Consider the following 16,752-nt stretch of genomic DNA (forward strand, 5'->3'; position numbering starts at 1 on the left):
TTATACTATGACTTATATGTACTTTCGTTAAGAAATAAAGATTTTTCATAGTTGTTAAGTTGTTGTTCATGTGGTTTCTGTCCTTTAAATTGTCACAAATACACCATTCTTTCAAATTGAGCAAATATATAAATGAGATTGAATGCAACAACACACATTGACCCTTTTTGACTCGTCCATAACACACAAGACTCAGACATCCTAGACAGGTAAGTTTGCGACTCACCTGATTGTTTTCTTCTTTTTTAACCACTTTACCGACATAAGTAAGTACTACATTATAATAGATGTTATGTATTTAGCGCTCGAGGTCTGATACACAAGAATGTTATCATTTGGGGCACGTGTTTTGGCGCAAAACCTTTCTTTCTTTCGCGGTTCCGTATGTCAAAAATTGCCTGAAATTATTTGTTTCCTGTCTTCGTAAAAGTTTTTGTCGTTTCCTGTTGTACTTCCTGTTGAAGATTCACGAGTTACAGGACTCTGCTACGGATTTTGTTGTGAAATTTTATGTCCAGAAGTTGATATGTATTCTGTAAGTGCGAAAAAAGGAAAATCCCAGAAGCAAAATTGCCGAGTTTTTATTTTGATCGGACAAAAATAATACATTTTTTTTATTTATACATGTACAGTACCTTGCAGTTTTTATATGTAATATAGAAGTAATAGAACACAATAGATCCTTGTCCTGGACAGTAGTTTGTTGATATAAGTCAATGCTTTTGTCAAATTGGGCCTTTTGTTATCATGGACTTACTTTATGAGCCTCTTGTTATTCATGACATTCTGTGACAAAAAATAGTAATTAAGTCAGATGAGCTATGTAATAATTTGTATGCGATTTGACAAGATTCGCACTGCGAAAGTCGCAGTCTCCTTTCTTTCGCAGAGTTCCTTTCTTTCTCACCTAAGGGTGAGGTTGCGCATACTACCCTATTTGTGCGAATATCGTCGATCTTACTCTGGGCCGTGCACACCCGTACTTAGGTAACACTATTCATGCGAATATCATTGATCCATAAGTATGCTGGGCCATGCACACGTACTTAGGTAACCCTGCTCGTGCAAGTATCGTCAATGTTACGTTGGGCCGTGCACACCTACTTAGGTGTTGCCAGGTAGAGAGGTGTGTGTGGCCCTGGGTAAGTATGGAAAGCTTCAAATTTTTGGAAGCGTACCTATAGCTAACAAGCTTACTGCGCAATCTTACGCTATTACGACATTAGATATAGTCTTCATCTTCATCTTTTGCCGGAGCTCTGAGATGTTATATAAGCCCCAGCTACATCCCCATATAGCCCCTATTGGGGCACTTAAGGGAGGAATGTAGGATGAAATTTACGTATTACTAGTTAGACTTTGCTTGAAATCTATGACTAGCGACTGACATGTGTTATGCCCCCATATAGAATAAATTACTCAGAGAACAAGTGAGTGAGTGAGTGAGTGAAGTACTTTATTGGTGCTTTCTTGATGAGACCTCGAAACCATTTATTTCAGAGTACGCTCTGTATGCTAGATACTTAGATACTTAAGATACATGTAAGTACTTTTATCTACTTTGTACTAATGTTATCTACTAGTACTTATATAGATCTATGTAATGCTTTAAAAAAGTATATTAGATCTACGTCATGTTTTAAACCTATTTCGTCACCTACCCGCCATTTTTATCATACTATTTTACTACCATTTTACTACTGTTATGATGTAGTAGTTAGACACAATGTAAACAGTCCAGGTACTTCAGCAGTGGCTGCAAAGTGGAATCTACATGTATATGAACCAAATAAACCATTAAAAAAAAATTACATTTTGGACCCCTAGTGACTTGGTATGGTACTGTAGTTTTGATATGTCGTGATCTGGACATGATAGTTTGGAGATGGCAGAATAGATATCTCTTGTGCTCAGCAATAAGTTATGTAGGTTTGGGCCCCCTAGCAGCATGTTCTGGAACTACAGTGGTGTTTTTTAAAAGTGCATTTTGCATCTCATGTGTTTCTTAATATAATTGAACAAGTCGTTTTCACCAATCGTGCCTTTCGTCACTTTCGTGCCATTTCATCATCAGCTCACCACAAGCCGTTAGTCTTCGCTCTGGAAAAAAAGAAACAATGTTTTATGTACATGTACCAAAAAGGAAGAAAGCAATTTGCAGTTATGCAGTTATGGTCCATTTTAATAGTATTTATAATGTTATTATATGTTCTACATGGCTTGGAATACTGAGTGCATGTGCACCTTACTGCACCCAAATTTGGAGCTGTGTACCTAATCTTTTTTCTGTGTGTGCACCAGTGCACCCAAATATTTTCTTAGGTTTAACATATGTAAAGTGTATGTTAAGTGTATAATACCCGGCGGGGTAGTTACAGCATATTCTTATTATTTATAACATCTACATGTATGTGTCAGATAAAGAATCATTGTTATACTTACTTTTCTTGAAATGAAACATATAGATTTTGCAGACATTCTGCTTACATGTATTTTATCTTATATATGGTGCAGCACCTAAAATTTTTTTTTTTTTCATCTGTTCCCAAAAATGAATTTCGAGCCCCCTATTCTACCTGGATGCCCAACCATCAATGCCCACCACTTACTTAAGAGGTTCTTCAGGATTTAGTTCGGAAACCGATGGCCTTTTGTTCACCACAAGACTTCAAAAGGGTGACCTAGGAGAAAAAGAACAAGCTTCATTCTATTATGTACCAGAAAAATCAGAGCAACTTTCAGTTATGCAAATCGCCATACTGAATGTTGGAGTAGAAATCGTTGGAAAGCATAGCTGCCTGAGAAACTTGTGAAAAAAACCCACACTTTTATTACTTTTCAAACAATCGAAGGACCTCCAGACAACTATAAATTAAACAAAAAACTAAAATCTGAGATTTTATACCTCCGGGCTTTTTATTGTTATATTTTTATATCTAATTTATTATGTATAGTTGATGGTGTTGAATTTTTTGTGTTAGAGAAGATGCATGTGTACAACAACAATTGTTGCGCGCCGCAAGACAAAGAATTTATCGAGACCGGACACCCCTCTTTGCGAGAGGTCATATACGTGGACCAGACCGAGAATAGCTTAAACACGTCAAAGGTTAACGGTCGCGACCACTTTCACGCTCAAAGGGGTGTTTTGGGGCCACCAAAAGGAACCATTTTCACGCCTGAAAACACATATACAATAAAAACAAAAGAACGTGCATTATCTGCAGCCCAATAGCAAAACATATACTGAGTCCCAAAAGAATCCGTCCACCCAAACGCGAGAAACAGCTGCGAACATGAAAATCTAAATCTCTCACAAAACCCTTCCGCGGAAGGATGTCTCCTTCCCCGGAGGTAATTAAGTCAAACAAGACCCATGAAACACCACTTCTCCCTAGAAACTGTTCACTCTTGTACATATTTTGAATTTTCTAATGCCATTTGTCCTCATTTACCAACAAAGCGTTACTCACTATAATAAAACATACCTGGAGGAATCTACAAGTACTTACATGACCCGTCTTTCCATGATCCGAGTATGTCTCATCATACTGCCGCTCGACAAAGGTCGAGATCTCCTCGCCCAAATCACCGTCAGGATGTTTGACAGTTTGGAGTAGACTTCCATCGTCCAGGATCAAGGCCATGAAGCCATCACTACTGTCGGCTAACTGGCCAATGATGGAACAACAGAACAATATTGTCACCTCAAACTGTCGTTTCCCAACATTTAATACATGCATTGTAGAACCAGGGCTTGAAATCCTTTTTTTAAAATGTTTTCCGAATGAAAACGTTGTTTTTGCTCAGTTTCTTCTTCTTCTCCAAGCAGTGACCTCTGACCTGAACCAATGTTGTGTCTGTTAACTAGTGTTGGGTTACATAATGTTTTATAACAGGAGGGATTTAGACTCCTGTCTGTTCATATACAGTATATAACCCTGGTTCCACAATGTTGAATGTTGGTAAATGATAATTTTTTATGATTGAAGTTGCTGCCATGGTTACATGTACTAGTAGTTTATCCCCACAACCGTGTAAGTACATACTATTATAGTTGTATTATTTACCAACATTCAATATTGTGGAACCAGGGTTAATAATTATGTGATACGTGGCTCACCTCGTATTCTACTTTGCTGATAATTGGAACATCTATCTGTATGGAAGGTTGGAACCAATCCTCGTACTGATCACCTTTGAAGATGTCGATCCCTTCCAGGTGAACCTAAAGCAAGAATTCAATTCAAAACATGTACAGTAAGTACATCACTCAATCAACCTGTATTTTAACTATTTACTACAGAAATAGTATCCAGAATTTACTAGTATACTGTCCTTCCGTACACATTTCATCCAAGAATTGGCCTGACTTAAGTGAAGATTTGTGACATTCTATGGTTAACAGCACGTCTGCAGAACGTACTGCGCCTGCGCGAAACCCGTAATGTATTGCACATAGCAGTTCGGCAGAATGTCTCATATAAGGTTGTATTCGCTCATATAAGGTTAGCATTTTGACAGTAGTTTCCAAATGTTGTGTCGGAAAGAATATCCTCTGCAACAGTATTATTTCTGATGCAACGTTGACCAAAAACCCAATGAAAAACGCAAAAATATGGGGTTCTGTGCAGGCGCAGTACGTTTTGCCGACGTGCTATGGTTAACCATGTTACTTCCTGTACATCAAGACAGTTGAATAGAAGATAAATAGTGTAGAAAGGGATACAAAAATCATTTGTATGCTGCAGTACAAAGGAGAGCCATTAGGGGGCCAAAAATCTAATAGTTTTTACAGTAAGTCAAGCACTCACAACAAACGAAACATAGGCATGGAACGATTCTTGAATGTTGCCGTTCACACTGTCTACTCTACTCCTGTCACCATATACTTTTAGTATATGTATGTGAATATGTTTGAGTAAAAATTAACAGGGCAGACCATGTCCGAAGGTAAACATTATGCATTTGCTTTGCAAATGTTACTTCTCTAGTTTCAATGTATTTCTTTTGTACTACAGAATTGTTTCAACCATAAAAACCTCATTTCCCCTTTTACAGCACTACAAGTCTCCACTACCAAACAATAGACAAATTTATAGTACAGTCAAACCTACCAAGGTGACCACCTCTTCAAGCCTTCAAGGAGACCACCTGTCCAAGGTGACCACTTTTCTTTGGTCCCCTGGGTGGCCGGCTTGGACAGGTTTGACTATACTTCACAGTAACTTCAGGTTGTTTTACTAGTACACATACCTTGCCTGGGCCGTGCTTCCCAGCGTCAGCAGTGGTCTTTTTCACGATCTTGCAGGGACGGTTTTTCAGCATCACGTATTTGCCCTCTTGTAGATCGGAGCACGTCGCTTTTTTGGTGTACCCACTAGGATCCACTTCTTCTTCGAAGTCCATTGTTGTACTGGGTCTGGGAAAGCTTTTAAAAGTGGAGAAAAGAACATGTCTTGTCATCATCATCATTCCTCCAGATGTAATCCGGTGAGGTACACTTGATAAAGTTACTCCAGTATGCCCTGTCCCTCATAGCGGACACTAATGCAGTCCCAGTGAGACCAGCGTCATTGACAAAAGTGTAGTATAACTATAAAGCCGTCCCACTCTGTCTCCCAGTGGGAAGCCACTGTACTAGTCTACCAGCTGGTTCGTTACTACGAACAACATGCCCTGCCAGGGCGAGTCTTTATCGAGAGTGGGAGACGGGAGGATGCAGGTGTTGTGAAAGCATGTATGGTCTGAACTATTAGTCTTAGAACTAAACTGTTCTTCTTGAGTGTAAAAATCTAAGGTTTGATTCTTCCACTCCGGGATTTGACCATTGTCACTCCATGTCGGTAACTATGTGCTGACAGCTGTCTGATGCATGTTTTGAAACACATGAACCTGTCTCAAATTGAAATTCAACCAATTCTAAAATCCCTGACTGGGAGTGGAAAAATAGTGGAAGTTGGTTGACTTATTTGTCAAATGTCTACCTCTTTTCAGCCCACAAAAGTTCTGTGTACCCTCATTTATATATGATAAACACTGATTTTCCTCCTTACGGGTTTTACCCCTTTGGCAAAAAAGACCAGCACGCCTTAGGCCACAGGGAAGAATGTAGTAATTCTGGTTTCTGTCCTGAATGTAGTAATTATGGTCATTAGGTAGAGATTCTCTTTGGTCCCTTAGAGTTAGACAAGTTGTGACCAAAGAAAATATGTATTTTGAAAATATGTATTTTTTATTAAAACTAACAAGCTTTAGGACCAGGGCTGTCTCCAAGACCCCTTACTCGTTTGTTTCTGAGGAAGGGACAGACATTTCACCCGATTTTCTCCGTGTGCTTTCGAAAATGTGTCTTATAGCCTCCTTCGCAGACAGGTTGTGAGGCGGGGCGTCGATTTTTTTGGGGGGGAGCGACGCGAGTTACACTGCAGAGGGGCATTCAGTGCCGCCAAGGGAGTTTGCTAGCCTGTGTACCATCCAGAGTTTGCTCCTCCAATAGTGTAGCGGAGCAAAATCCGGATGGTACATAGGGGGTGCTGGGAGAGAGATCTTTACCGCAGAAGTCTGCAATGGAGACTAGTGAAATAGCACTTTTAGGGATCCAAATTCAAAATATCAAAAATGTCAATGTCTTTTACTACCTTGGGTGCCAGAGGGGGCAGCAAAAACTCACTGGATGGCTGGATTGTGTTACGGGGAGCAATCAAGCAGTCTCTTTCCGTCGACCCTTAAATCGCACCAATTGCTCGATTCGTTTGATTCTCAGTTCATTTTTGGTGTGCGTTACGTTAGGTACAAGCATGGTATATATACTATAAGTGTAGTAAAGAATGTGTACATACCACGTAGCTTGAAAAAGCAGGGAAGTCGATGGGCCGAAGAAAACTCTGGAGCAAAATGTGAAGCCTCTGCACACTGTGTGTTCGTCTGCCTCAGTGCGAATTACAAAGCGAGGGCAGCTGATTTATAATGACTCCCAATTGCAATTAAGGCCAGAGCAAGTAATTTTTCTGGATGACATCATTGATTTTTGCCTGATTTTGGAAAAAAAACAAAAAGAAGATTTGTAGCTCTCTGACAGTGGTATATATGCCGAAAATGGGCGAAGACGTCTGTTGCCATGCCGGAACGTGGATTTCAGATATGATTATATCATAATATTATAGATATATTAACCTGTTTTTTTTTGGCCCGCCTTGTTTTTTTTTCCCCTATTGCATTATACTTGGGTTCTGCAGAGTTTACTTGCTGTGGCCTGTGGGCTAACTTACACAGGCCCAATTAACTCATACAACAAGCCCCTTCCAAGAAGCCTACCTGAGACAAAAACCAAAAGATAATGTCTTGTAGCCTGGGGCTTTTAATAGTCTCCACCAGACTCCTTTGCAGGCTGATTGAAAAGAAGAAATCGGCCTAAAAAGGACAGTAGCTGGCCAAGGGGAGTTAGCCGGCCATATATAAATTGGACCCTCTATGGCCGGCTAACTCCCCCTTGGTCAGGCTACATTACTTTTTAGGCCGATTTCTACTATATATTCAGCCTGCAAAGGAGTCTGGTAGAGACTATGAGGCTAATCAGGTTGACCATTATACCCAAAACCCTAGCCTCCTTCACAGACTTCTGAGGTGGCAGCGTAAAATTGACGATATTTGCACGAATAGGGTAGATTGTGAAGTTTTTACTAGTAGTTTCTTAGTAGTTATCAGTAGTTCTATGTGTACTATTTGTCTGTTTTTTATACCGTATGTGCGAATCGCATACAATTAGTACATACCTGGTCAGACAACATAACTGAAAATTTGCCATCATCAACTCTGTTTTTGTTTCAGTCTGGAGTCAAGCTATTGAGATATTCTTCAAGTGATGATCTGAGTTGTCCTGAACTGCACAGAAACAGACACACGTAAAACATCCCAACGATCAACTTCTTAAACATGGCATATCAACAAACAGTTTTCCACAGAACTCGGTTGTGAAACAATTTCAAAACTTGTTGGACAAGAAGACGAATCACACGTTTCATGTCAGTATATAGAGTTCCACCATGTATCCAAACTCACCAACCACACGGCACCAGCCACTTCTACGGACGTCCTCTCGTTCCGGTTACCCGCGGTTCATCCCTGTCAAATACAAGAACTTCTATCTCATACTCTTCACCATCATCCTAGTAGGACTCATCCTGACCGGTATATTCCAGTTCTGGCCGCATTCGATCGACATTCGCGAGGAGCGCGAATCATTCAGCCTCTACGATGTCGGACACTTGGAAGAAGTCACGGTGCCGCTTATGAGCGCGATACCGGACAGAGGGGAGCTGGAATGTCGTATGCACAGTTGTTTTGACCCTTATCAGTGTCAGGCAAGTCCAAACAACAGAATAAGCGTGTACATCTACCCCATGAAGAAATACGTGGACGAAAACGGCGTGCCTGTTATGCCGTCGATTTCGCGGGAGTTTCAGGAGGTATTGACAACGATAGCAGACAGCGAGTACAACACAAACGATCCGGCAAAGGCGTGCTTGTTCGTGCCCTCGATCGACCTTTTGAATCAGAACATTCTGAGGTTGAGAGAAACAGGCCAGGTCCTAGGAAGGTTACCAAGGTAATTGTCAATAAGCCTGTGTTTTTTTTATGTCTTGGAAAATTTGAGTATTTGTATGTGTCTGTTCTACTGTTTATAGTTAGGAATATAAGCCAGGCATGATATTCTTTCATCTTTGTATGAATCACTATTGTCAACATCAATGATAAACAAATTTCCAAATACATTCATGCCACCTGAGTATAGTTGTCCAAGACATTTTTTTCTTGGTGCCTGTTCCTACAGATGGAACCACGGGCACCATGACTTCCAGCTGCAGGGGGCAAACCACCTGCTGTTCAACATGCTGCCTGGCATGGATCCTGACTACAACACAGCTCTGGAGGTGCCGCGGGGGAAGGCTATCCTAGCGGGAGGGGGGTTCTCCTCCTGGACGTACAGACCGGGCTACGATGTCAGCATTCCTGTGTTTAACCCTTTTACTGCTGATATGGAGCTTCCAGGGAAACCGGACGGGTGAGGACTGGGATTTATTATGTTTACCAAAGGAAAACATATTGTTTTTGCTCTGTTTCCTCTTTTTCTTCCTCTCCAAACCAATGACCTGAACCAGACAGTCTATCACCATGGTAATATTGGGTTATATCATGTTTCAATAAAATATTGGCTTTGAAAAATCGGGTTTCCAAGGCCTAAAAACTGCACTGGATGCCTTTAAAATAAAAGATAAAAATCTTTTGTTAGATACTCCCGACCGTGGCTGATTGTGTCGGCGCAGACCGTCATCCACATGGACTTTCGGGCGGAGCTGGATGCGGTTGCCAGGGACAACGATGACGTACTGGTCCTGGACAGGTGTGACGACCTACCTGAAGGCATCCCCTCTCACAGGAGGAGGTGTAAACAGGACAGGGTCTACAACTATCCTGATATTCTACAGGTAAGGGACAAAATCTGCATGTTGGAATAATATATGCCTGCAAGAAACTGTGTAATCATCATCATCATCACGGTTTTGTAGTACAGAGTAACTCAGAATTGTACCTTTTTGCTGTTTCAGCCAATAATGTATCACAGATGCACTTGTTTGCTTTAGCAGGGCTCAAAATTAAAGGTGGTCCAGTGGCCACTGACCACTAAAATTTAGGCTGGGACAACTAAAAAGGCACCAGCCCTTCTTTTGTTTATCAGGCACACGTCCCGGTTTTTGGATTCAGAAAAGTCCCCCCTAATTGACATCTACTCTTCAATTATAGTGCACCTAGGAGTGAACATAAGCAAAATAAAGTTGACTTCAAGTTGAAGTCATACATGATACAATACTTGGGGACAATTGAAATTTATTCTTGGGACAGTGGTGGGATAATAGGAAGACAAGTTCATTTCGAGGCCTGTTTAGTGATACATATTTCTATTGTCGACCACAGGAAGCCACGTTCTGTATGATCCTGAGAGGAGCGCGGATGGGTCAGAGCGCGCTGAGTGACGCCATGATGGCGGGATGTATCCCCGTCGTGGCCATTGACACATACGTGATGCCGTTCTCCGATGTCCTCGACTGGAAAAGGTAAGAATTTTAATTAATCAATTATGTTTGCTGAATGAAAACATATTGTTTTTTGCTACATTTTTCTTCTTCTTCTCCATACAGTGACCTCTAACCTGACTGAACCAGACTGTCTCTCACCATTAAAACTGGTAATGTTGCAATTTCATAGTAGGAGGCCTAGGGATTTATACTCCTGTCTGACCACGTTTCCCCCTCCCCCCCCCTAACAGGGCTGCTGTTATACTGAGAGAAGAGGACCTGCCAGATGTTCACAATGTGTTGAGAAAAATCTCACAGGAGAGGATAACCAACATGAGGAGACAGGTATGTTTATTTTTTAATGTTTATGTTTCTTTTCTAAATGAGAAAGAAAGGAAAACAGCAACTGTGTCAGGACTTCAATTAGAAAAAAAATAAAGAGTCTGTCAAAAATTCATGGAGTTTGTCTTGAATAAAATTTGAAAATGTTATCAAAAAAATGTGCTTTATACTTTTGTCCTTATCAGGTGGAGTTTTTCTGGAGGTCGTACTTCCGCTCCATGAAGGCCATCACCATGACAACCCTCAAGGTCATCAACGACAGGGCCTTCAGACACGCGTCAAGGTCGTATGAGGACTGGAATGACCCAACGCCCAAGGTGGGAAACCAAGATGGCTGCTTTCATGTCATTATCCAAAATATAACAAAAAAAAATAGACATTTCAAACCTTTTGGAAGAGATTTTGTAAAATTATTTGCACAAAACAAGTGATGGTCTTTCAATGGACCTACATGTACATGTAGTAGGACAGATACCTTGTGACAAACCATAAGTGGGTGACTTGGGTTCCTTGCAACTTGAGTTTTAGGTCAATCTGTGGTAACTAAACCCCCTCTATTACATTCTGATAAATCTGTCTGCTTCATTATTACTGCATTCAAATACCTATGCACAAAAGCAAGCACAGACACACCCAAAGCCATTATAGGTTCCCTACATGTACATTGTTAATTTTTGTTTAATTTTGATGAGTTTGTTTTTCTTTCTGTAAGTCTGGAGTGACCAGCCCGCTGTTCCTACCGCTCATCCCAACACAAGCGATGGGCTTCACGGCCGTCATCCTGACCTACGACCGCGTGGAGAGCCTGTTCCGAGTCATCACGGAGATCGCCAAGACTCCGAGTCTCGCTAAGATTCTGGTGGTGTGGAACAACCAAGCCAAGGCTCCACCTCAGGGTACGTCTTGAGATATTAGCGGTGGTTTTATTTTAGTGGTCTTTGCAGTGACTTCTTACTACTGTGTCATGAAATCATGACACATGGACATGAAGTCATGACATGTGGACATGAAATCATGACATGTGGACATGAAATCATGACACATGGACATGAAATCATGACACATGGACATGAAATCATGACACGTGGACTTGAAATCATGACACATGGACATGAAATCATGACATGTGGACATGAAATCATGACACGTGGACATGAAATCGTGACACGTGGACATGAAATCGTGACACGTGGACATGAAATTGTGACACGTGGACATGAAATCATGACACATAGACATGAAATCATGACACGTGGACATGAAATTGTGACACGTGGACATGAAATCGTGACACGTGGACATGAAATCGTGACACGTGGACATGAAATCATGATACGTGGACACGAAATCATGACACGTGGACATGAAATCATTGCACATAGACATGAAATCATGACACATAGACATGAAATCATGACACATAGACATGAAATCATGACACAGCATATTGTAGTAGTGCAGATGATTTGCTTTGAGTTAATGCTTTGGTGATTTTTCCCAGGATCCACTTGGCCCAAGGTCAACAAGCCGCTCAAGGTCATCCAGACGACGGCCAATAAGCTGAGTAATCGCTTCCACCCGTATGACGAGATTGAAACCGAGGCTGTGCTGGCTATCGATGATGACATCATCATGTTGACCCCGGACGAACTCGAGTTCGGTTATGAGGTAAAGATGTTAGCTTCCCTATGATTGGTTGAAATTGTTGGATATATGTAGTGTTTTGTATTTTCGAAGATAGTTTCATCAGGTTGGTAAAATATAGAATATTGGTTAGGAGCTTGTACAACTGGAATGTCTCTTGCCTGCTTACATTTTGAGATTGTAAGCAGGCAAGAGTGTAGAAAGAGTGTAGATTTGATGAATATTAACCGTACGAATGATATACGCCAAAAACACTGACAATTCTAACCTTCACTGACGATTCTATCTGTATCTGTATAGCCACTATAACCACCCTTTGGCATAACACACTAGCTTTGCAGGCACGCGGTGCAGCGGCAGCTGGCTACATTATACCGAACGGCTTGTTACACCTAACCTTTGAACATCTAACACTGTTGTTGGCTTCTTCTTCAAGTCCGAAGATCATCTAACACTAAACATTGTTTAAAGCTATGATTCTGGTATACCTTTTTTTCACTAGGTGTGGAGAGAGTTCCCAGACCGACTGGTGGGCTACCCAGGCAGAGTTCACCTCTGGGACAACGCTACCAAATCCTGGAAGTATGAATCTGAGTGGACGAATGACGTGTCCATGGTCCTCACTGGTGCTGCCTTTTACCACAAGGTACCAGCACTATTTCTTGAGGGCCTGCATGGGGGGGTCCAAAAGATAGTCTACAATAGACTGAACTGCCAAAGAGGAGAGAGCAGTGGGGGGGGGGGGGCTCGGTCACTGAATGACATCCAGTAAATTTCTAGCGGCGACCGATTTATGAATAATTTATCAAGGCCCACTGACTTTACACTTTGCGGCTAATATGTGCTATTACGAATTATAAAATGTACATTGATTTTTGGGGAGGCTGCCTATGGATTACGAAGACAAATATAAAGTATTTATTGATGTGTCTTTTCCCCAGTACTTTGGATACCTGTACAGCATGGCCATGCCAGGAGACATCAAAAACTGGGTGGACACACACATGAACTGTGAGGACATTGCCATGAACTTTCTCATCGCTAATGTCACAGGTGAATCAGCAATTTTCAATCCTCTCTCACTACATGTAGATCTTGTTGTCATGGTATATACCCTAGTTTCATCAGGTTGGTAAGTCACTGAGTAAAGAGACTCTTTTTTACACAACCAAGTCTTTTATTCAGCCGACGTTTCAGTGACCGTCTGTCACCTTCCTCAGGGCAATTTTCTGACTGGTTCACATTGCACTGCAGCACAGGTGTCGCTGCTACATGTATAGATCAGCTTGTGACTTCGATTTATGCACAAAGTTAACAAAATTTGTTGTTCACCCACAGGAAAAGCGCCAATAAAAGTGACCCCAAGGAAAAAGTTCAAGTGTCCAGAGTGCACGAACGTTGACAACCTGTCAGCTGACCAATCCCACATGGTGGAGCGTTCTGTTTGTATCAACAAGTTCACTGACATCTATGGAATGATGCCGCTAAAAATGGTGGAGCATCGAGCTGACCCAGTGTTATACAAGGACAACTTCCCCGAAAAATTGAAACGTTTCAATCAAGTGGGGCCGCTTTGAGGCAGAGAATAGCTTTGTTTAAGTGTAAAGATGTTGTTAAAACTAGGAAGTGATACTGAAAAGTTGTCTGTTTTATATTTTTGAGAGATGTGAAAAGATTTTCAAGAATATCATAACTGTAAATGGCAATGTGTATGCTTTAACATGTTGTTTTTTTTGTTAACAAACTAGCTTTGTGGGAGAAGAAATATCTCAGAGTCTTCATACCTTTTTTCTGTGTCATTTTCAGTACAGAAAACAAATTGTAAAATCACTGAAAATTCCACTGGAAGTAAACTAACAGGTTTTTAAAATGTTTAAATGTTACATGCAAATTAAACCTGAACCCACTGGCCATTTTGTTTGGTTTTATTCTGATTTTTGGTTTGAAACAAATTGAATGTAGAGAAGTTTTTCCTTACATGCATTTCCTACTAGGTAGCCTTACCAGTGCCTTGTGTACTTTTACATTGCTTCAAAGAAAACAACTGCTAATATATAATAATATACAGTACCTGAATTTAGTCATTATGAATGGTTTAAAGACTATGTAACAGAATTTAGTTTTGTAAACTGTACAAGTGAAATGATACTTACATGTCAGCCAGTAAGTTCAAATATCATGATCTAGAAGTCCTGTAATCTTCAAGCAATGTTATGTTAGCAGCATTGTGTGACTGATTTTTTTATATAGTATGACCTTATAGTGTTTCCTTGACTGGAGTTGTATGTACATTTTAGAATGGTTTTAGTTACATTAGATAACATAGAAGGAAAGATAACATATCAATTCCTGTATCATGGCTCTATCAATGGCCAGTTTATCAATTTTACAGACCTCATCATAAAAAATTCTAAGACTCAAAAATGTTAACACCCATAAAGAGGGGAAAACAACTCTACTGTTTACCATTTGAATTCTTTTTCTTTAGTTCCTCTACTTAAAAAAGAGGGTGTTTCTTTTGCTTGTATCAAGCCACTGTTATTGTAACTTATGACCCTTGTAGATTGAATTATGACCCCAAGGTGTACACTGACACATTAACAAAATTATGATGATTTAAGATAAACTTAAAAATGAAAAGACATGGAATTATGCATGACCTACAAGTCACGAAATGTAGATGAAAATCTAGCAGGTCTTCCTAATATCTTAGAGTTACATTTTGACTTAAAAGAAAATATATAATTCTAACTAGTTTGCATTATCAGTTTAGAATATGAATTGTAACAAAGTGTACCCAATTGTAACTCTGGCGTGACTGCTTTTTTTGCTGGCCATTTTGTAACTGTACCAGATCCTGTAGTTGTTGCATTTATACGTACTGTCGTGCATGCCATGCTGCTATCAGAGTAGAGATGTACATATTCCAGAAACTGTCACTACACTACTGTGATAAAATATGTAACAAAAACTACACAGTGGTATCTTTTTATCTGAAGGGACCGTACATATTCTTACACCAGACTCTAGTTGTAACAACAATTCAAACCTGTTGCTATTTTTCGTATCACTTAGGATGTTTATTATTATACCATCAGCCTGCTAAAGTAGCCAAATTTGTATTGGTCGTGGGTTAGACAGCAGGTAAAGGGTTTAAAATGCTTTAGACAGACTTTTGTCTGCACGTTTTTGTCAGCATATCTACAAAGTTGTGTTGTAGCTTATCCTATATTGAGTTCACTTTTAAAAGTATACAGTGTCTGAAGTTACCCATGGTTGTCTCAGCTATGGTTTACAGCTATTGGTGTACATGTAGATAGATAAACAACAACAATAGTTTACTTGAATGTTTCAATTCAACTGTCTTCCGGGTTGCTGATATCATTTCAAAGCAATAAACATGACAACAGATAACAAAGGTGTCGTTCTTGTTATGTTTATCGAAGGAAAACATATTGTTTTTGCTCTGTTTCTTCTTCTTTTCCAAACACTGACCTCTGACCTGGTAAGTCAAAGACCCAGATTGTCTTTCACCATGGTAACTGGTGTTGGGTTACATGATGTTGCAATTTTATAGTAGGAGGGATTTAGACTCCTGTCACCATATACATGTATGTGAATGTGTTTGAGAAAGAACTGAGCAGACCAAATGCGAAGGTAGACATTATGTTGCATTTGCTTTGCAAATGTTACCTTTCTAGTTGTACATTTAAATCTTCCACTGCCAGGATAGATTAGAATTGGTTGAAGTGATTTTTGCAAGTAGGTCTATCCAGGTAATAATGAACAGACAAGTCACTATGATATTTAATGTGTTTATTAGATTAGGTCATTTTTCCACTCACCATAAATACACTACATTGCACCAGTGTTCTAGCTACATTGTGTACAATGTATATAGCCAGCATCAGTCATTCAATGTAATTTGCCCATCTTGGATGGACAAAAATCGATGTTTTAAGCTGTGGAAAGAGATGTCTACCAGCAAAATTGGCCCTGCAAAATACAGAAAATGGCGAAAGGGCATTTCACAGGGCCAAGATTTCACAATTTTCCAGGGGAGCATGTCTCTCAACACTCCACGGATGGACAAAATATTACGTCAAAATTAACATGAGGCCACACCAATTTAATTTGTTGGTTCTCGGATTCGCCTCTTCTTTTTTTTCTGATTTGCAAAAAAAAAAAAAAATTGATTCTGGTCCTGAATCAACTGTAAAATGCTCATGTTTTGCCCCCCAACAGTTAAGGAAAGTCCTTTTCTTCCTAGTTGTTACGGTTTTCCCATCTATCATTGCAGTGGTTTGATTAAAAGTTCAAAATTCAATGTTTAAATTTTAACCCAGCCTTTTGTGTTGACTTCATGGCTCATTTTGTAGCATTTAAGCCTATAATAGGATGCCTAGACCTGTTTTTATTTTTATTTTTTTTCGCCCTGTCGCTTCATATTTTTTCTGAAAAAATCAGAGAACCAACAAATTAAATTGGTGTGGCCTGATGGAAAAAAATTCAGGCTGGCTAGAACACTGCAATGCAAACAAGAATATTATACTAATCATACCATATTAGCCACATACATGTACTACCCCTTAAATATGAATATATCGAAAAACTAAAGATATTAGTGTTTAAAATGTAGATTATTGCTTCATATCCATCCCAACGTGTTTGTAAACTAGTCTCCACCAGA

General features: G+C 39.9%; 2 protein-coding genes across 2 annotated transcripts; one reads left to right on the plus strand and one right to left on the minus strand.

Annotated features, from left to right (window-relative positions):
- The first annotated feature begins 164 nt into the window (after nucleotides 1–164).
- LOC109480278 (exostosin-2-like) lies at nucleotides 165–13,781 on the plus strand. Its single transcript, XM_019782445.1, has 12 exons — nucleotides 165–209; nucleotides 7,831–8,608; nucleotides 8,834–9,064; nucleotides 9,293–9,488; nucleotides 9,976–10,115; nucleotides 10,328–10,421; nucleotides 10,604–10,735; nucleotides 11,131–11,314; nucleotides 11,920–12,086; nucleotides 12,565–12,708; nucleotides 13,004–13,115; nucleotides 13,401–13,781. Exons 2-12 carry the CDS (start codon nucleotides 8,046–8,048, stop codon nucleotides 13,637–13,639), a joined length of 2,202 nt encoding a protein of 733 aa, XP_019638004.1. The 5' UTR covers nucleotides 165–209; nucleotides 7,831–8,045; the 3' UTR covers nucleotides 13,640–13,781.
- Nucleotides 1,638–6,964, minus strand: LOC109480343 (eukaryotic translation initiation factor 5A-like). Its single transcript, XM_019782535.1, has 6 exons — nucleotides 6,843–6,964; nucleotides 5,257–5,431; nucleotides 4,124–4,228; nucleotides 3,513–3,671; nucleotides 2,610–2,681; nucleotides 1,638–2,100 (listed from the first exon to the last, which is right to left on the minus strand). Exons 2-5 carry the CDS (start codon nucleotides 5,407–5,409, stop codon nucleotides 2,622–2,624), a joined length of 477 nt encoding a protein of 158 aa, XP_019638094.1. The 5' UTR covers nucleotides 5,410–5,431; nucleotides 6,843–6,964; the 3' UTR covers nucleotides 1,638–2,100; nucleotides 2,610–2,621.
- Nucleotides 13,782–16,752: the final 2,971 nt, after the last annotated feature.

Source organism: Branchiostoma belcheri, unplaced genomic scaffold (genome assembly GCF_001625305.1).
Source record: "Branchiostoma belcheri isolate BF01 breed outbred unplaced genomic scaffold, Haploidv18h27 scaffold50, whole genome shotgun sequence".
NCBI lineage: Eukaryota > Metazoa > Chordata > Leptocardii > Amphioxiformes > Branchiostomatidae > Branchiostoma > Branchiostoma belcheri.